Source organism: Nelumbo nucifera, chromosome 2, assembly GCF_055504915.1.
Source record: "Nelumbo nucifera cultivar China Antique chromosome 2, China Antique-T2T, whole genome shotgun sequence".
NCBI classification, from domain to species: Eukaryota; Viridiplantae; Streptophyta; class Magnoliopsida; order Proteales; family Nelumbonaceae; genus Nelumbo; species Nelumbo nucifera.
Window position 1 is genome coordinate 106,431,537 of NC_142650.1, and position 20,939 is coordinate 106,452,475.

At 39.3% G+C, this 20,939-nt stretch overlaps 2 protein-coding genes across 2 annotated transcripts; both read right to left on the reverse strand.

Moving 5' to 3' along the window:
- Positions 1-14,182: 14,182 nt before the first annotated feature.
- LOC104603480 (polygalacturonase inhibitor-like) lies at positions 14,183-15,475 on the reverse strand. Its single transcript, XM_010267521.3, has one exon. It carries the CDS (start codon positions 15,411-15,413, stop codon positions 14,364-14,366), a length of 1,050 nt encoding a protein of 349 aa, XP_010265823.1. The 5' UTR covers positions 15,414-15,475; the 3' UTR covers positions 14,183-14,363.
- A 2,501-nt stretch (positions 15,476-17,976) lies between these two features.
- On the reverse strand, positions 17,977-19,423 carry LOC104603589 (polygalacturonase inhibitor-like). Its single transcript, XM_010267654.2, has one exon. It carries the CDS (start codon positions 19,229-19,231, stop codon positions 18,197-18,199), a length of 1,035 nt encoding a protein of 344 aa, XP_010265956.1. The 5' UTR covers positions 19,232-19,423; the 3' UTR covers positions 17,977-18,196.
- Between the last annotated feature and the right edge of the window lie 1,516 nt (positions 19,424-20,939).

The window sequence follows — 20,939 nt, forward strand, 5'->3', positions numbered from 1 at the left end:
CTCTTGGACAGAGGGGAGATCCTTGTTGCCCAAAATTTGAACTCGAATGGGTTCATATATCGGATTAAGTCCCAATAGAAAAGCAAACACCCACTGCTGTGACACTACCTGTTTGCAGGCTTTGGCATCCTTTTCACTCTCCCAGTCAATATTATAATAGGAACCTAACTCTTTCCAGATAGATGTGAGGGCAGAATAGTAGGTGGATAAGCTTCTTTTCCCTTGTTTACACGTTGCAAACTCAGCTTGCAATTGATAGATTCTAGCATAGTGCCTCTATTCGGAGTAAGTTGACCTTGCTTGTTCCTATATTTCCTTGGCTGTTTCAGCCCACGTAAAGTTCTACTTCACTGATGGTAGCATAGTAGTCAAGAGCCATGACATAATCATGCAGTTTTCCTGGTCCCACTTATCATAATCATCCGTACCAGTTTTCCATGTCAAATAATTTCTGCCATCTAAGGGAGTACTGGTCATTGGAAAGCTCATGGAGTCAATACTGTTGTTCATTCCTCCTTGGTTAAAAGAGGCTCCAAAGGTTGTTGAATCTTCAAAATTCATGACTGATGCTCACTAAGACAACAACAATCCCTTCACTTCAGTCAATAAACATAAGTGGACTACACAACCCTTACTTTAAGTTTTCTGACAGTTAGAACACAACCATAGCACTTGCTGCAACACACTCTCACTGATCTAACAGGCCTCTCCAAGGATAATATAAGCCACAAGCATCAGTATTCTGCTGCTGTACTAGCCATCTGAACAAGTTTACAGGTGTAACAAACTTCTCCAAGGCTAATATAAGCCACAAGCATTAGTACACGGTTGTTGTAACATTCAACCAAACCAGGTCACTCATGACCTACAACTAATTCCACAAGTTCACAGGTTTCAAGATCATCCAACCCACAAAGAAAGGGTTAAACCTCCCTTATACCATTTGGTCAAGGCAACCCTCAACCTATTCTTGGTACTAGCACCAAGAACCAAAGAAAGAAAGGTTTAAAAAAAAACCTGTCCAAGTTCAGTTCGGGTGGTTTATGGATTTTCTAGTCCAAGAATAATAAGAGAATAGAAAAAAAGGAGCCCCCAACATCTTGGAAGGACTTAACCAGTCACCAAGAATTTTCTGCAATCACTTAAGTTGATTTCCGCCTAGAACAAGAGAGGGAGATCCAACCGATGAGTTCTCAAGTCCAGAACAATCTTCTGCAATCACTTTCATTGAGTTTCTGCCCAGAACTGGAGAGGGGGATTCAACCGATGAGTTTTCAAGTCCAGAGCTGACTTCGTTTCTTCATTCTCAGTCAAGTGAACACAGAGGAAGTCATCGACAAAAAAAAAAATTTGCAGAGCACCAACCTGCTCTGATACCATGATTTCAGCAAGAAAGATCTTGATCAAGAGATGAGAGGAGGAGAAGAGAAGAAGAAGAAGGAAGAAGAAAGAAGAAGAGAGGAGAGAAGAAAGAGGCAAAATATTTAGACCAAAAAACATAAACTGGCGGTGCCCAAGATTTGTATTTATAAGTTAGGGCGACTACACAAAAAATAAAAGGTTAAAAAGAAAAAAATGCCCCTACGACACATAACTGAGATCACATCAATATGAATTGTGCAGTCATCTTCTTCTCGACTTTCTGTGTGATATAGGACCTGACCCATAGGAAGCCGATTGGTGTGGGTAAACTTCACAATGGGTTGTACGTGTTTTCAGATCACCAGCCATCGGCGAACCACACTACATTTGTTTCATTCGACTTACAGACATGGCATTATATCGATTGGGTCATGCTTCGTATGATCATCTCTCTCTCATACAAGTGTTACATGTTCCACATTCAAATAAAGGCTATTGTGATACTTATAATAAGGCCAAAATGACACGGGTACCTTTTCTTATGCGACAAGCCAGATCTAATTCCTGTTTTGATATCATTCATTGTGACATTTGGGGCAGATATCGTACCTCATCATTGTCTAGTTCTCATTATTTTTTAATAATTGTTGATGATTGTTCATGTGCTACTTGAGTTTTCTTGCTCAAAAATAAATCTAAAACAGCCATTTACTTGTAACAATTTTGTGTTTATGTTAATACTCAATTTCAAGCAGTAGTTCATTGCATTTGTTCAGATAATGGGCTTGACTTTTGTTTGGGCCCAATGAAGTCCTTCTAAGCTTCCCATGGTATTGAACATCAAAAGACTTGTGTTGACACACCCCAACAAAATGGAGTGGCTAAACGAAAACACAGAAACCTACTAGAGATGACACACACTCTCCGATTTCATGCAAAACTTCCTATCACATTTTGGGGAGAATGCATATTGACTGCAACCTATTTAATCAACCACTTACCAACTCTCCTACTATCCAGGAAATCTCCTTATGAGGTATTGTTTGGAAAACAATCAAGTTATGAGCATTTGCGTGTATTTGGGTGCTTATGTTATGCTCAGGTCCATGGTCATGATAAATTCTCTCCACAGTCCACAAGATGCATATTTCTCAGATATCCACATGGTTAGAAAGGATGTCGAGTCTACAATTTGGACACCCAACAAATATTTGTCTCAAGGGATGTTCATTTCTATGAAAATCAGTTCCCATTTGCTCATGGTGATAGAATAATAGATTTTGAGCCACAAAATGTGATGGGACACCTTGAACCCAACCAAATCATTTTGGATGGAACATGGGCCACTTTCAGACCTAGGTCCATGACTGAAACCCATGTTGAACATGTAGAACAGGATCACCCATAACAGCCTGAACATATAGAGGCATCCCAACCTGATCAACATCAAGATCAAAATCCAACTGCACCTTCTAGGCCCAACACTAAGCCCATCAGAACCACTCGGATTCCCAAACATTTTTAGGACTACCTATGTTCCACATTAACCTCCACAACCCATCCATTAATTGGCCTTGTCACATCACAACCCAATGCCTTTACAACTTCATTATTCCAAGTACATGAACCCAAGTCCTATGCTCAAGCTATCTCAGATCCAAAATGGTGTGAAGCTATGGATGTTGAACGAAGCACTTAACAGAAATCAGACTTGGACCCTCATTGATCCACCACCAGGTAAACATCCTATTGACACTGTGGACCATTACAAATCTCGACTAGTAGCCAAGGGCTATAACAAAATTGAAGGCATTGATTACAATGAGACGTATGCTCACGTTGCAAAACTTGCTACGGTACAATGCCTCTTGTCCATTGCTGCTATATGCAATTGGGAATTACATCAAATGGATGTGAATAATGCATTCTTACATGGAGATCTACATGAAGAAGTGAACATGTACCCTCCTCCTGGACTTCTTAAAGATGGTGATACCTGTGTGTGCAAACTACAACGGTCTCTTTATGGGCTCAAACAAGCCTCAAGATAGTGGTTTAAAAAGCTTGCTACAACCCTCTGAACCCGTGGATTCAGTACATTGAGTGCAAATTGTACATTGTTCACATCTTCCACTCAAAATAATTTCATAGTCGTGCTTGTCTATGCTGACGATCTTGTGATCACATGGACAGATCCTACTCAGATAGAAACTCTTAAACAATACCTTGGATCCTGTTTTCACATCAAGGATTTAGGTCTCCTCCACTATTTTCCAGGGATTGAGGTCACACAAACCATAGAAGGCATACACCTTTGCCAAAGGAAGTATACACTTGAAGTACTTTAAGATGTAGGCGTCACAAGCTGCAAGCCCAGCACATTTCCCATGCTTCAACAACAACATTTGGCCCTTGCCTCTAGACCTTTGTTAGCTGATGTAGCTCAATATAGAAGAGTTATTGGAAGATTAATCTATTTGATAGCCAGACGCCTAGACATAAGATTTGCTATTAATGTTCTAACTCAGTTTATGAGTGCTCCACGGCAAGATCATTGGGATGCAGCTGTTCATGTTCTTCGGTGTTTAAAAAGCATAGTTTCTCATGGGATTCTCTTGTTTGCAACAAGTAACTTGACTCTTAAGGCCTATTGTGACTCAGATTGGGCTGGTTGCCCAGTTAGTAGGCGGTCAACCACAGGTTACATTACAATGCTGGGAAACTCTCCTCTATCTTCGAAATCAAAGAAGTAAACCATTGTTTCAAGGTCTTTTGCAGAAGCAAAGTATCGAGCTATGGCAGCTACCACAAGTGAACTTCTATGGTTGAAGCGGTTATTTGCTGACTTAGGGCTACAACATATTCCGCCCATGCAACTACATTGTGACAACAAAGTTGCAATACACATAGCCACCAACCCAATTTTTCATGAGAGGACCAAGCACATTGAAATTGATTGTCAATTTGTGCGTCACCACATCCAATCTCAAGCTATTTCCACCCACCATGTCTCCTCTAAAACTCAACCAGTGGATATTTTCACCAAAGCACTTGGGGGAGATCACTTTCATTCCTTATTATCCAAGTTGGGCATGTCTCTTCCTAATCAAAGCTATGTCCAATTTGAGGGGGAGTCTTAGAAGTTAAACAATTACAAGAATTGGTTTAGCGGTTTCGAAGTTGTTAGAAGTCGTTACAAGTAGCAGCCCACTTGTCTAGCTGTCCAACTGATTCTACTATGGCATGTGTACATGTATAAATATTTAACACCAAAAGTAAAAGAAAGTATTCTTAGTTTTCACTCACACCCGACACTCTTTTCATTCTTCATCGCACAAACACCTCTTGCGATGAACCTTTGTCATCTGTGATAAACTTTCGCATATGTGATAAAGTTTTACACGCTGTAATAGCATTGGATTGAGCGAACTGAAGGCAACATTGGAAATAGGGTTGTTCACGGGTCGGGTTGGATTGGTTTACTGATGTTTTTCCAACCGACCCGACCTGGTCGGGTTACCTGAAATTGAAATCGAAACTGACCCTATGTTAAGCAAAACCGACCTGATCGGTTTGAGTCGATTTGGGTCGGTTGCTGTAACTAGGATAGAGACAACTTAGTTAAGTAGGAACTAAGTAGGCTATAACTACTAACTAGGAACTAACTACTAAGTTGATTCGGTTCGGGTCAGTTTTGGTTTTCACACATGAAAACCGAAACCGAACTGAATTATCGGTTTATGATTTTTTATAACCCGAAACCGACTAGTACTAAGGAAAACCCGGTCGATTCGAATTGGTCGGTTTGGTCGGGTTGGGTCTTCTTATGAATCCCCCATCACTGGTAATCAGCCCCCCTTCTAATTGATTTCCTACATGGTCATTTTAGTTGTTAGTGTTATCTTAAGATAGTTTTAGTAATTAAACACTTTAAACTTGGTGATGAAATGCTTTAATCTAGTATATATAGATTCTTCAATTTTCGATTTTCAATGTCATTGTGTTAGTTTAATTTATCCAATCTGAGTTGTATTTTGCATCACTAAGTTAGGTTAGCTTATTGAAGCAAAAAGAGAAAACAAAAGAGATTCCAAGTACTAGATCATTCGGTATCTAACTCACAGAGGGTATAGACATGCATCAACAGTTGGCTGCGATTCATAGGGGTTACGTCTCAAAGGCATTTTATCAAACACCTAGCAGTCCTTATGAGTCAAACATCTCAACGAACATTACTCAAGAGTGAAGAATAAACAGAATTCATACTACCAAATCCTCATCGAACAACACTTATTAGGAAGAGAGAGAAAAAAAAACTCATAGAACAGTAGCAGAGCGAAACCCCTTGTTTAGACTTTTATGTAGTTTGAAATTGTTAGAGTTGCAGGACAGGATGACAATTGTGTGGAGGTTAACGGTATACGAGAAAAATATATTACAGAACTATGAAAACTGGTAGGTTTTAAAGTTTTATTATTACTATATATATAATTCTATGTTCATACACCGGAAGATAGATTGACCTGATCACTTGCACGTGGGGAGCAGCGGACCACACAAACAGCGATTATGGGAAAATGATTCAGCAGGGAGCTGCCGCATCATTCCACCAAATGGAATCTTGCCACACAACCGATTATAACTCAAATCCAGCCGGCTCAGGGCATCCAATTTGGTGATCTGCTGGGGAATTCTCCCCCAAATCCTGTTGTGTGTCATTTCCAAAACGTCCAACTTCTTTGGAAATCTCACCTTCGACAAATCAAAGCTGAGAAAGTTATTGGACAACATGATCGCACGAGCTGTTGAATTCTCCTTGAATAACACCGATGGATCCCCAGTAAGTCTGTTACCCAATGCATCCATTACTCTGAATTGCAACTTTCCTAACGATTTGGGTATCTCACCGCGTAGAAGGTTGCCATTTAGGAGGAGATCGAAATATTCGATCGGGATTAAATCCCCCGAACGAATCAGGTATGTTTCCTGTGAGTTTGTTGGATGAGAGAATCAGTGTATTTAGTTTCTTGAGATCTGCGAGGGAAGCTGGGATAGAACCAAAAAGCTGATTGCCTCCCAAATTTAAAAAGCCAAGGCTTTTAAGCTGGCGGAGGCTATCTGGGATTGACCCAGAAAGCTGGTTGTCGGACAAAATTAGGTACGTGAGGCTTCTGAGCTCGCCAAGAGAGGGTGGGATTGGTCCGGAAAGCTGGTTTCTGGACAACTCGAGATTGACAAGCTTTTTTAATTGGCCGAGGAATTGTGGGATGGGGGCGGAGATACTGGTTCAAGATATCTTGAGAATTTCTAGGTTCTTCAATCGGGTGGAGTCTGGGATGGTGCCAGTGATGTTGACGTTTGTAAACGCAAGCTCCGTAAGGTGGGGGAGGTCGCCGATGGCCGTCGGGATGTGGAAGGGGGCATAGATTTCATAAAAAAAGAGTGCAGTGACACGGTTGGGATCCCATTTACCCAGCGACAACAGTCTATGTTGGGATCCCATAAGGCAAAGCAGTCAGATATGTTAACCAGAGATTTCTTGATTGACAGGAGTGCTTTTTTGTCAGCTGGGTTGCAAAATGACAGAGGAAGTTGAGAAAGTGGGAGATGGAAGGGAAAATAAAAAAACAAGGAATATGAGAGAGAGAAGAGAGGTAAGTGAAGAAGGTGTTGACGTTTGGTGTGGCTAAGTAATTCAGCCGCCTCAATTACAATTACACCACCAAAAACTGCCACATTTATCTTTTGGTATGAATGTTGTAATAGTCACAATTACACCACAAAAAACTGCTACATTTATCTTTTGGTATGAATGTTGTAACAATAACAATTACACCACCAAAAACTGCTGCACTTATTGTGACTCCTCCATTTCCCTATTTTCTTCTATAAAAGGGGTGCCTCCTGAGGGTAGTAGGAGTATGGAGAGAGAGCATTAGAAGGATGAAAAGATTGGGAGAACTCCATCACCATCTTCTGACAAGATCTGCTCCTACTCTATTTGGATTGTTCTTCTTCTTCACTGTTGCCATTAAGGGTTTCTCTCACACCAGTTCAAAGTAGTCATCTATGCCCTTTTTTTGAGTGCTTCAAGGCTCTGTTAAAGGCATTTCGGCACTAGTAAGGTGGTCAGTTTGTAGTTCTCTCATCAAGGACATGAATAAACATGTTTTCTTTTTTCTCCCGTGGATGTAGGTCTCTTTGACCGAACCATGTAAATCTGGTGCCATCTTTACCTTTCTTTTGCTCTTATTATTTGCTTTATAATTCATATATTCCTCAATTATTTTTTCTTGTTTGCCATACTAATTAATCGGTAATTCAGAGTTTAATCCTAACAAACTGGTATCAGATTGGGATTATTACCGATTAATTTTGTTACTAATGGCATCAATGAAGTTTGACATTGAGAAATTTGATAGATTTGTGGATTTTGGTCTATGGAAGCTCAAGATGAGAGCGATTCTGATTCAGAACGGCTTGGAGAAAGCCTTGGCGGGGCAAAAGAAAAAGCCTGAATCCATGTCCGATGAAAAGTGGGAGGAGATTGATATGAAAGCCATGTCGGCTATTCATTTGTGCTTATCGAATGAGGTTCTTCGTGAAGTTGGTAAAGAAACCTCTACAGCAGAATTGTGGCTCAAGTTGGAGTCACTCTATATGACAAAGAGCGTGACCAATTGGCTTCTGCTAAAAAGCAGACTTAAGGACCTTCGTCTTTGGGAAGGTAACTCGATTAAAACCCACCTTGATGAGTTCTTCTCAATTGTCATGGATCTACAAAATATTGATGTTGTAATTGATGATGAAGATCTGGCTATCACTCTTTTATGTTCTTTACCCGCATCATATAAGCATTTTATAGAGACCTTATTGTATGGGCGTGAGGAGATTACAGTTGAAGATGTAAAGAATGCATTGTTACAATGCGAACTAATTGATAATCAACTGACCAATAACCTAAGTAACTCTATAGCTGAGGGTTTCATTGTTCGTGGCAGGCCACCTGAAAGAAGTGGCAGCAGTAAGTCAAAGGGTCGGTCTAAGTCATAGTATCGTAATTTGACTTGCAACTACTGCAAAAAGAAAGGTCATGTTAAGGCTGAATGTTTCAAGTTGCAAAATAAGCAGAAATATCAGGCAAGTGGTGACACAAAGAAAGATCCTCATGCTGAAGCAAGTGTTGCGGCGGATGAGTCAGAGAATGATCTTCTGCTAATTGCAGATGCAGTTGCAAGGAAGGGTTCAAAATGGATTATGGACTCAGGATGTTCTTACCACATTGTCCCGACAAAAGTGCATTCTTCACATATGAAAATTTTGATGGTGGAGTTGTTTTGATGGGCAACAACGCAGCTTGCAAGGTTGTCGGTAAAGGGACCGTCCAGGTGTGTATGCATGATGGTATTGTGAGGACATTAAATGAAGTCCTTCATGTTCCTGATCTAAAGAAGAACCTGATTTCTTTGGGTACACTCGACTCCAAGGGTTGCAAATATTCAGCTGAAGGTGGAGTTCTTAAGGTAACCAAAGGTGCTTTGGTAGTTATGAAAGCTAACAAGGTTGGTAGATTATATGTATTGCAGGGAAGTACTGTGATAGAATCTTCTGCTTTGGTCTCGTCATCCATGTCCGAGGAAGATCTTACAAAGATGTGGCATATGAGGCTCGAACATAAGAGCAAGAAAGGGATGACTTCTTTGAGCAAGCGGGCTTACTTTGTGGGCATGTCACAGGTACTCTTGAATTTTATGAACATTGTGTGTTTGGTAAACACAAAAAGGTTAGCTTTGCCAAAGGGATACATAAGACTAAAAGCACACTTGATTACATCCATTCAGATTTATGGGGCCCTTCTCGTGTTTCTTCGAAGGGTGGAGCAAATTATCTTCTGTCATTCATCGATGATTTCTCTAGAAAGGTATGGGTGTATTTTCTCAAAAATAAAATTGATGTGTTTGAAGTCTTCTTGCAGTGGAAAACTATGATTGAGAAGCAGATAGGGAGGCAAATTAAAAGGTTGAGGACTGATAATGGGCTCGAGTTTTGTGAGTCTGACTTTACAAATTATTGTTTGAAGGAAGGTATCGTTAGACAACGCACCTGTGTTGGTCGACCACAACAGAACGGTGTGGCAGAGCAGATGAAGCGCACTCTTGGAAAGGGCTCGTTGCATGTTGTCCAATGGAAGTTTGGATAAGTCTTTTTGGGCCGAGGCAGTTTCCACGTCAACCTATTTGGTGAACCGATCTCCGTATTCAGCTCTCGAGGCTAAGACTCCATTTGAGATTTGGTCAGGTATTCCTGCTGACTATTCATCTTTAAGAATTTTTGGTTGTCATGCTTATACTCATGTTAACGATGGGAAGTTAGAACCTAGAGCCAAGAAATGTATTTTTGTGGGCTATGGCTCCTGTGTAAAGGGTTACAAGTTGTATTGTTCTTCAAGCAAGAAAATTATTTTTAGCCGTGATGTTATATTTGATGAATCACACATGTTATCTCCAAGGAAGGAGGATTCTGTTATTGGTGATTTAGGTACATCACAAGATGACCGGATACAGGTGGAGGTGGAGCCCAATCCCTCTTCACGGCCTTCTCAGTCAGATGAACCAATCACATCGGATGATGTTAAGCCCAGTCAGGAGTCGCACACTATTGCCAAAGATAGACCGAGGCGACAGATAAGACCGCCAAGCAGATTTGATGATTGTGTGTCTTATGCATTGACCATTGCTTGTGAGGTAGATAGCACTACCGATCCGACCACTTACGATGAAGCCATATCCAGTCTAGACAGTGGTAAGTGGTTAGTTGCCATGGAAGAAGAGATTGCATCTCTCGAAAAGAATGGCACATGGGAGCTTGTATCACCACCACCAAAGAAGAAAATTGTTGGGTGCAAGTACATGACTAAGGAGGGTATTCCTGGTGTTGAGGATGCTCGACACAAAGCAAGGTTAGTGGCACAGGGTTTCAGTCAAGTTGCAGGTATTGACTATACCGAAGCCTTTTCCCCTGTTGTTAAACATTCTTCTATTCGTACCTTGCTTGCTTTAGTAGCTATGCATGACATGGATTTAGAGTAGTTAGATGTTAAAACTGCATTCTTGCATGGTGATTTGAAAGAGAAGATTTATATGAAACAACCAGATGGTTTTGTTGTAGAAGGAAAGGAAGACAATGTTTGCTTGTTGAAGAAGTCTTTGTATGGCCTTAAGCAGTCTCCAAGGCAGTGGTATAAGTGCTTTGATGCTTTTATGACTTCTAGTGGTTATTCCAAGAGTGCCTTTGACAGTTGTGTTTATTTCAGGAAGCTCTTTGATGATTCCTTCATTTATCTGTTATTATATGTTGACGACATGCTCATTATTTCTAAGAATAAGTCTGAAATTGTGAAGTTGAAGTCTCTTTTGAACAGTGAGTTCGAGATGAAGAATCTGGGTCCAACGATGAAAATTCTAGGTATGGATATTATTCGTGATCGTGAGAACGGGAAACTGTTTCTTAGTCAACAGAACTTTATTGAGAAAGTTCTTGATCGTTTTGGCATGTTAGATGCCAAACCTCTCTCCACTCCTCTAGCAGCTCACTTCAAATTATCGGCGAAGCAGTCACCGAAGTCTAATGAGGAGAAGGTCTATATGGCTCGTGTGCCTTACTCTAGTGCTGTTGGTATCATCATGTATGCTATGGTATGCTCGTGTCTAGATATTGTTCAGGCAGTCAGTGTTGTGAGCCGTTATATGTCCTGTTCGGGGAAGGCTCATTGGGAAGCCGTGAAGTGGATCCTTAGGTATTTGAGAGGTACATCTAATTTTTGCCTTGAGTTTGGAAGATCTACAGAGCAGTTTGTCGGTTATTGTGATTCTGATTATGCTGGATATTTTGATCGGAAGAGATCTCTCACTGGCTATTGTTTCACTTTGGGGAGTACCTCTATTAGCTGGACAGCTTCACTTTAGTCGACTGTTGCTTTGTCTACGACTGAAGCTGAGTATATGGCTGTGGCTGATGCCGCTAAGGAAGCTTTATGGTTACAAAATTTGGTTGGTGAACTCACAGGTAGACAAGAGGCTACAGTGATCTATTGTGACAGTCAAAGTGCCATACATTTGACTCATGACCAGATGTTTCATGAGAGGACCAAGCACATTGATGTGCGTTATCACTTTGTTCGTGATATTGTTGAGGATGGTCATGTTTTGGTCAACAAAATAGCTTCCGCTGAGAATCCTGCAGATATGTTGACAAAGCCATTACCATCATCCAAGTTCGATGCTTGCATCGACTTGATGGGTCTTGTTTCATTTGATGCTTGATGCTCTTGGGGCATTTGAAGAGGGAGATTTGTTGTTTGAATTATCGCCAAGGTGGAGATTGTTGACGTTTGGTGTGGCTAAGTAATTCAACAGCCTCAATTACAATTATACCACCAAAAACTGCTACATTTATCTTTTGGTATGAATGTTGTAACAGTCACAATTACACCACCAAAAACTGCTACATTTATCTTTTGGTATGAATGTTGTAACAGTCACAATTACACCACCAAAAACTGCTGCACTTATTGTGACTCCTCCACTTCCCTATTTTCTTCTATAAAAGGGGTGCCTCCTGGGGGTAGTAGGAGTATGGAGAGAGAGCATTAGAAGGCTGAAAAGATTGGGAGAACTCCATCACCATCTTCTGACAAGATCTACTCCTACTCTATTTGGATCGTTCTTCTTCTTCACTACTGCCATTAAGGGTTTCTCTCACACCAGCTCAAAGCAATCATCTATGCCCTTTTTTTGAGTGCTTCAAGGCTTTGTTATAGGCATTTCGGCACTAGTAAGGTGGTCGGTTTGTAGTTCTCTCATCAAGGACATGAATAAACATGTTTTCTTTCTTCTCCCGTGGATGTAGGTCTCTTTGACCGAACCACGTAAATCTGGTGCCATCTTTACCTTTCTTTTGCTCTTATTATTTGCTTTATAATTCACATATTCCTCAATTATTTTTTCTTGCCATACTAATTAATCGGTAATTCAGAGTTTAATCCTAACAGAAGGCATCCTGACACCACTGTTGTTCAGATTCGAATGTTTATCAGTTTCAATTCACTGGTTCGAGGAAAGATGGAGAGACAGAGCTTTGAATTTATAGACGTTTTGGAACGGAATATTGACCAGTCATTATGCGTTCTGATTCAACGTCAACCAAAATCCCAAAACACAGAAAATAGAATGTCGTCAATGGTTTCTTCTTCCTGTCTTTCTTTATCATTTATTGATTCCTTTGCTTTTTGTCGCTTTCCGTGTGCTATACATAAAATTTGTCTATAAAAATAATACAAAAATCCGTAGTTGGAATGGAAAAGGGAAACCAATGGATTCAGTTCAGAGAAGAAATGAGATTCAAGAACTAATGCTCAGTTTGGAAGGAGTACAAATACAAATATCAGTGTAAATGCATAGAAAATAATATAAAATTATTTGTATTTGTATCCTTCCAAATACAATTTATCTGGTATTTGAATTGAAGATTCAACGACTCTTGTAACCTATAAAGAATTATATACTATGTAGAGATACAACCACAGAAAAATTCAGGTTGAATGGCGCCCCCTGGCCTTAGGGGCCTTCATATTTCAAGCCCATATCACCTTTGGGCCCAGTTTGGAATTTCTAGATACCCCGATCTGGGCCTATTGGGCCGGGTGGCCCGTTTCCATTCCTGTTCTGATGTAGCACTTCTAAATCACACAATGAAAAAGAAGTAATGGAGCCCTTTTAGGGAAGGGCAGTACCCCATTAGGTTTTCTGAGCGACTCATTTGAGTTCTAACACCTTTGTACACAGAAGATGTATTGTTGCTAGCAATATTCAGTCTTCCGAATGTGTTTGTCTGTTTTCGGTTAGTTGGTAATGTGGGGAACTATATAATAAGATGGGGCAAATGTTGACGTGGACAGAAGATTGAAAAACTGGTTAGTCCAGACCGTCTCCTTTCTAATGAATGGCTGCGATTGGTCATATCATCAATCTACGTGGCAAAAAAGGGCAGGCCGTGTAGGAAATCTCCATATTTTGCATGGTTTTATTGAAGGAAACCACTCATGAAAATCAACCTGGAAATTGGATTGGCAATTTCTTGGGTAGGGCTGGGCTGCAAACGGTTTTGTAATGGTCCTAGTGGACCTCAATTTTGGATCCACTGGACCATGAGGAGTACCATGCCTACTGGTTATAGCACAGCAATTCGTTTAATTTATGATAATTAATACAATTTTTTATTTAATAAAAATAAATTCATGCTTGAGAGAGAGAGAGAGAGAGAGAGAGAGAGAGAGAAATGAAGGATAAAATTTCATACTAGGTTAGCTCTGCGGATTCACAGATACCATCAAATGCAACAGTATTCAGACTGGGCCTATGCAACTGGGCTTAGGCTTGGCCAAGCTTCAATGTAAAATTTATTCTCATGCCTCAACTCCAAGCTATCAAAGCTGGACTGAAAATGGTTCTCCCATTGGATCAGCCACAAGATCCTTTTGGAAATATTCATAATTGATCCATCTATTGAAAATGGTTCTCTCTTTGAAATGTTTTACTTTTTGTCGGTTCCAAAAACAAATCAAAAACATTTTATTTGAATATAGATTGTTTCTTAAAATAGAAATACAAAAAACATGTTTTTGGTTAGGTGTAGCCTAGAAATTTCTGGGTTAGATGGGCCGGCCCACGCAGGTTTTGTTGGTAATCATCAGTTAAGAAACCCTCTTTGAGTTTTGTGGGTTATCATTTGAATTTGTAATTCTTCCAAACTGAGCCAAAAGTCCAATTAACCCAATAGGTTCTTTCTTATCTCCAAATAAATTTGACAATTTAACTGGAGAGGATTCCGATCAATACGTTAGGTTTATTATAAAGAGAGAAGAAATAACCAACACCACACCACATGAGCCATGAGTTCTCCGGTGAAGACAGTATACCGGAAATTTTGAGTGCCACACTGAACTACATGCACTTGATGGGGAGTGGCGGACCACAGAGACACCGATTATGTAGAAACGAGAAAATTCCGAGCTTCTGAATGTTTCCACCTACCGGAATCTTCCCGCACAACCGGTTATAGCTTACATCAAACAGTAACAGTGAATCCAACTCCGTCACCTGCTCCGGAATGCTTCCTCGGACCTTATTATGCGTCAATACCAGAAATGTTAAATTCTGTGGAAACCTCACCTTGGACAGATCAAAATCGAAATCGTTATTCGACAAATAGATATACTGTGCTGCTCCATTCTCCTTGAACAATAAGGAGGCGTCGCCGACGAGTCTGTTATAAGATAGGTCGATCGTCATGTAATCCAATTGTCCAAGCGATCTGGGGATCTCACCAAACAGCTGGTTGTGTGATAGATCGAGAGTGAAACCCCCTGTTACGTCGGTGTTGAATCTCCCGAATGAGTCCGGTATGTGCCCTGTGAGCTTGTTCGACTTGAGTACAAGAGTTGCCAGTTTTCTGAGATTTGCTAGAGAAGATGGGATTGGACCCGAAAGCTTGCTTTGGGACAACTCGAGGTACTCAAGGTTTCTGAGTTCACTGAGGAATTCGGGGATGGGGCCGGAGAGACCGGAGTTCCATATTTGAAACAATTTAAGGTTCTGAAGTTTTGTAAAGGAGGAGGGGATGGAGCCGGTAAGTTTGGGGAAGTCCTCAAACGTTAGTCTTTCCAGGTATGGAAGGTCCCCGATGGCTGCCGGGATATGACGAACGCCGGTTTGTTGAATTGTGAGAGAATTAACTCGGTTGGTTTTGTCGTCGCATTGGACGAAAGCCCAATTGCAGCAGTTGATGTTGGGATCCCAAGACGTGAAGTTGTCAGGACTTTCTTGGGAAAAGGAATCCTTGATACGTAGAAGTGCAGCTCGGTCGGCGGGATGACAACGGACGGATGAGGCGGAGAGAACGGGAGATAGGAGGAGAGGAGATGAAACAAGAAGAAGAAAGAGAAGAAAACGAAGAGGGAGTGAACCGCCACTACCAGTGCTGTAAATTTCCATCTAGTGGATGAAGAGCAGAAGAGGTCTTCAGACTGCTCTCTGAAATTGAACAAAGAGAATATGGAGGGGATCATCTTTAATACCGCTAAATACAACAAAATGGAGTTTGAGTGATCAACGAGACGGGTTCCTTCTTCCCTTGTCGTTTTGTGTTTAGTCTTCTTCTTCTTCATTTGTATGATTGTGTACAGATCGAAGTCAAGCTTTATTTCCGCCTCGCCTTCAACGTTGTCGGCGTATCTACAAGCACAAATCTTTTTCTTTGTTCTTTTCGGAATTAACCACAAGAATTTCAAAGAGAGAATGAAATCCGCCCCTTGACTTGAATGAACCCATATAAAATGCGAATTGATGTTATGGGCACAAGAGCTTCAAGCCCACAGAGTCCTCATTCTTGCCCTTGGATATTTATATAGACTCAACTAATACTTTGATAATTGGATTGTTACTAAGCATCTTGGGTTGACTGTAATAGTAAAATAACTAAAATGCCCATTCAAAATTCGATGGATGCTGACTGAGATAAGAAAATATTATAAATAATGAAAATAGGTATATTAATGCATGGGAACTTCTTTTTCATTTTTAGATTGTTTTTTGCAAAAATTAGTGTATTTTCATTTTCCTTTTTTCTATATTTTCCACTTTTCTTCTTTATTTATTTGTATTTAATGTATTTGTATGCAATCTCTTAATTTTTCTTTATTTTCTGTTTTTTTTATTGTATTTCATGAGTTTTTTTTTTTTGCAAAATGTTCTCATAAAATGATACAAGGGTGGTTTAGTGTTTTAGAAATTTAGAAAAATGCACATGACAGTCATCTCTGAAGTTAAAGTTAAGTGACAAATTGCTAATGAAGGAACAAGGTGCTAGAATTGAAAGTTTCTTTCCTTTTTTTTGTGGTAAAACTAGAATCTGAAAGTTTAGGGTGGATTTTTGGAAAATGAAAATGGGGGAGGGAGATCTGTAATTTTCCCTTACATTTTTTCAAAGCAATTTCTTACTTAGAGAATAAATACTATTCAGGGATCTCATTAAACAAGTTAAGTTTTTAAGTTGAATGGTTCTTTAAGATGGTAACAAAGCCTTTTTTTATCAAGTAATCTAGTATTTGATTGTCATCTCCTCCATTATAATTAATTAATTAAATTTCAGCATAAGGCATCCCCTAACAACTAATGATTTTAGGTTGAATGGTTTTTTAAAAGAGTTCAATACAAATACCTGTCCCCAAGTTTTTGTATCTAGGTCAAACAACCCATAAATATATAAACAATACACATTGTCCCTCCTCAGTTGGGTAACTTCTCTTTTTATTTTTCTGGTTATCTGATTTAATCCTGGGTGTTGGTTTTTCTTATTCAATATTTTATCCTTACACATTTTTGTTCATTTTTATTTAGAAGCTTTTTCAGTTTTTATCTCATTCATCTGTTACTGGTGAATGACCCCGTAGTAAGTATGGGGAATCAGTAATGTTAAATTTATATTTATGGAATCAATAATGTTAAATTTATATTTATTAATATTTTAAATAATTATTAAAATTTCAATAAATATTTATTTCAAAAAATAGCTTTTCAAAAATTATTAGAATATGGATAATTTTCTTTTGTTATGATAAATAAAGAGTTAAAGATTAACTGAGGGATTTAGTAGCAACTTCTCAAAAAATGCCACATGTCTAACTTTCTAGAAAAATGAGGGCTATGTGTTTGAATGGTGGGGGGGTGTAGTTTGGTAGTGGGTTGTGGGCTTTAACAGGAATTTCTCAGAAAATGTTACATGTCTAACTCTCTAGAAAATGAGAAATCTACTTTTTTGAATGGTGATAATGAGCAGCCGGGGGCTTTAATAACAACTTCTCAAAAAATGCCATGTGTCTAAATTTGAAAAATCCATGTGATGGATGGTGGGGGCTGTTGCCTCAAAGCCTTCCTTTAATATATATATAGATTTGCTTCGTCCCATTACCATGTACTTGATCTCTTGAAGGTTGAGATTGAAACCAAATTGCACGTGCCAAGTCACATCTAATGAACAAGTGTTGCAGTGTTTGTATTTTCATCATTTCTACCCCCATATTTACATTGCAATTTCATTTAAAGCATGGGAATGCAAATAAATTGAATGCAAAATTAATTTAAGCTCATTTTGGAAGGAGTACAAATGCAAATTTGTAGAGTGCAAAACCTTATATTTTGTATTATATTGTATGTAATTACACTGTGCATATTTGTATTTGTACTCCTTCCAAATTGAGCCTTAGGGTTAAAACCTCTCTTGAATTCAGAATAATGGTTTAATGAATGGGGAGAGGAAATGATGATTCTCTCAAATGAGTAAATGTCATTCCAATAGGAATGGGAATCGAATTCCAATTCCATACCTTTATTCCGATGAACAAATTAACGGATCCTTATTTTCATTTCAAAATTAATTTGACCTTGTTTGAAGTTCAAATGAATTACAATAAAAGTTAAATTAAAGCAAAAGCCAAAGTAAAAAATTTTTACACATTTCTGATTTGTACTCCCACGCATTCGTATTACTACAAATGAATTTGCACGGCAAACAAATACAATTTTATTTGAAATTGAAACATATCACACATCAAGCGTTGCACACATGCAACCACAACAAAAAAGAACAATAAATTACAGACGACTATAGATTATTGCCTTATTGGAGGTACTAATACTATAATTAATATATATTTTGAACATTGTTATGGTGTCCCGTTGTTCCCAAATTCCCTTTCTTCTCTTCCGCCGGTGCCGGATTACTTACACTGGTTGGGGAGTGGCGGTCCGCACAAACACTTATTATGAATAAAGTAGCCCACAGCTATGTTCTGCACGTTCCCACCCACCGGAATCCTCCCACATAACCGATTATAGCTTACGTCAAACACTTGCAACGAAGGCAGCTCGGTGATCTGCTCCGGAATGCTTCCTCTAATTCTATTGTGCGACAGCTTCAGAAACGACAAGTTCTTTGGAAATCTCACCTTGGAGAGATCAAAGTCGAACAGGTTATTCGACAGATACACATTTTGGGCCGCTCCGTTCTCTCTGAGCAAAACGGACACGTCACCCACGAGCTTGTTGTAGGAGAGGTCGATGGAAACGTAGTTGAATTCTGCTAACGAAGCAGGGACCTCACCAGACAGAAGGTTGTTCGATAGATCAAGAGAGAAACCACCTGTGGTATTGAATCTCCCGAATGAGTCAGGTATGCGTCCTGTCAGTTTGTTCCAGTCGAGGTAAAGGTAACGCAGTTTTTGCAGATTTGCTAGGGAAGCCGGAATGGGACCCGAGAGCCGGTTGTAGGACAAGTCGAGGGACTCGAGGTTCTTGAGTTGGGTGAGGAATTCGGGAATGGAGCCAGAGAGATTGATTCTCCACATGCGGATGATTTTGAGGTTCTGAAGCTTGGTGATGGAGTAGGGGATGGAGCCGCTAATTTTGGTGACTCGCTGGAGCTGTAAAATTTCCAGGTAGGGAAGGTCGCCGATAGCTTCTGGTATTCGATCCATGCCAGTATTGAAAATGTTGAGCACGTTGACGCGATTGGTTTGATCGTCGCATTGGACGTAGCCCCAGTCACAGCAGTCGGTGTTGGGATCCCAGGGGGTTACGTCTGAAGGGAATTTTGAGGTAAAGGACTGCTTGATTTTTAAAAGGGCTGTTTTGTCGTCGGGATGACAGCGGACGGAGGAGGAGGCGGAGATGGTGAGAGAAGGGAGAGATGAGGAGACTAGGAAGAGAAAAACAAGGGGAAGAGAGAGTGAACCTGTAATGCCATGAACTCCCATTTCGATTGTTCTCCTTTCTTTAAGGATGAAACGTTTTCTTTTCCGATTGAGAAAATTTGCAGAGAACGGTCTTCAATTTATAGAGGCTCGATCCATTGCTTGATCTCATCCAATTCTGAGCTCTGTAGTTCAGTACAAAGCGATGAAGTCAGCCATCTCTGGAGTTTCTTTAACTTTCCAAAACCGGGATTTTTGTTCCACAACCAAGGAATGAAATTCTGTGATCTGATTCAACTAATGGCATTGGAATGAGACTGCTGTGAACAAGACAATTAATGGCGTAGGACCCATTTCTTTATCTTTATTATATCTAGATTTACAGTGTCAGTGTCATTATTCAAAGTCCATGGTCCATGCTCATTACTGAATAGACACATCACGCGTAGGCGTAAATAGAGAAGTTGATAACGAAACACGGATTGGCTTAGGTACATAGCGACGTCAAATTGCCTCGTATCATGATTATATTTGTGTATGAAAAGGAATAATCTTGCTTGCAAAATAGTATATATCATCCATTCTAATTCCTGAGAGATTTTTCATTCTTAATCGACTTCAAACCTCAAATGCTCAGTTCAAACGGGAGTTCAAATATGGGTTTCAAGTAAGGGTGTGCATGGGTCAGTTTTGGATTAAATCCTGTGTTCGGTCTAAAATCCATTTAGACAGATTGGACGGATGAATAAGACATTAGATTGGATTAGATTGTATTGGATCTGGTCCATTTATAATAAATTTATATTGAATTGAATTGGATTAAGTCAATATCTGATTTATTGATATATAAAATAAGAATATAGGTGTAAATAGATTGGATTAATTTGAGTTAAAACCAAGCTAAATTAAAACGAATTTGAAGAGGTTGAACGATGCAGACATTGAATTATACTAATCCAAAATGGTCCCAAATAATTATTGAATTAGATTAGACCTCATCCATTTATAATGGACTCACATTGGATTGGATCCGATCGGACCAAATCCAATCCAATTAACATCCATGTCGAGCTACTACTACAATCCCTAGCTTTGTCCGTTGTACTAGTTGGTAATAGAATTGCTAGGTTTTGACTGAGAAAAAGAAAAGAAAACAGTTAATACTTAAACAAAGCAAAACAAGTATAAAGATGGTATGCCCATAACCAACCTCCATGTTCATCCAAATATCCTTTTCCTACATGTGGTTTTGATATCGTCCTGGTTTTGTTTCTTTGGTTTTATATGTTTCTGGGGATTTAAGCTAGTGGGTTTTCATCGTCCTGGTTTTGTCTCTTTGCATTTCATTCATGGTCAAATTTCAGTACAAATACTTGCTATCGATGCAAAATAAGCTCTTCCCCTTAAACATTAAAAAACCTCAATCAACTAGTACTGTAACTTGCAGATTGCCCTAATACGAGGTTGGGCCATGGTGTTGATCCTAATAACATCTGGGCTTTTACTGAAGTTTCACTCTTATGTCCAACTAAACTTACTAAATTATTTTTCCTCATAAAGAAATCCATGATGGTTTTAAATTAAAAAAAAATGCAAAACTCAGTTTTCTATCAAAATTGAGAAAACTAGAAATATAAATATTAAAATAAAAGAACATTGATAAAATACTACAAAAATATTATTTTCTAATTCCATATTATTGAAAAACAAAATTGTTTCGTATTTAGGGCTTAGAATGGATGAAATTTTGTAGATCTAAAGAATTGTTAGT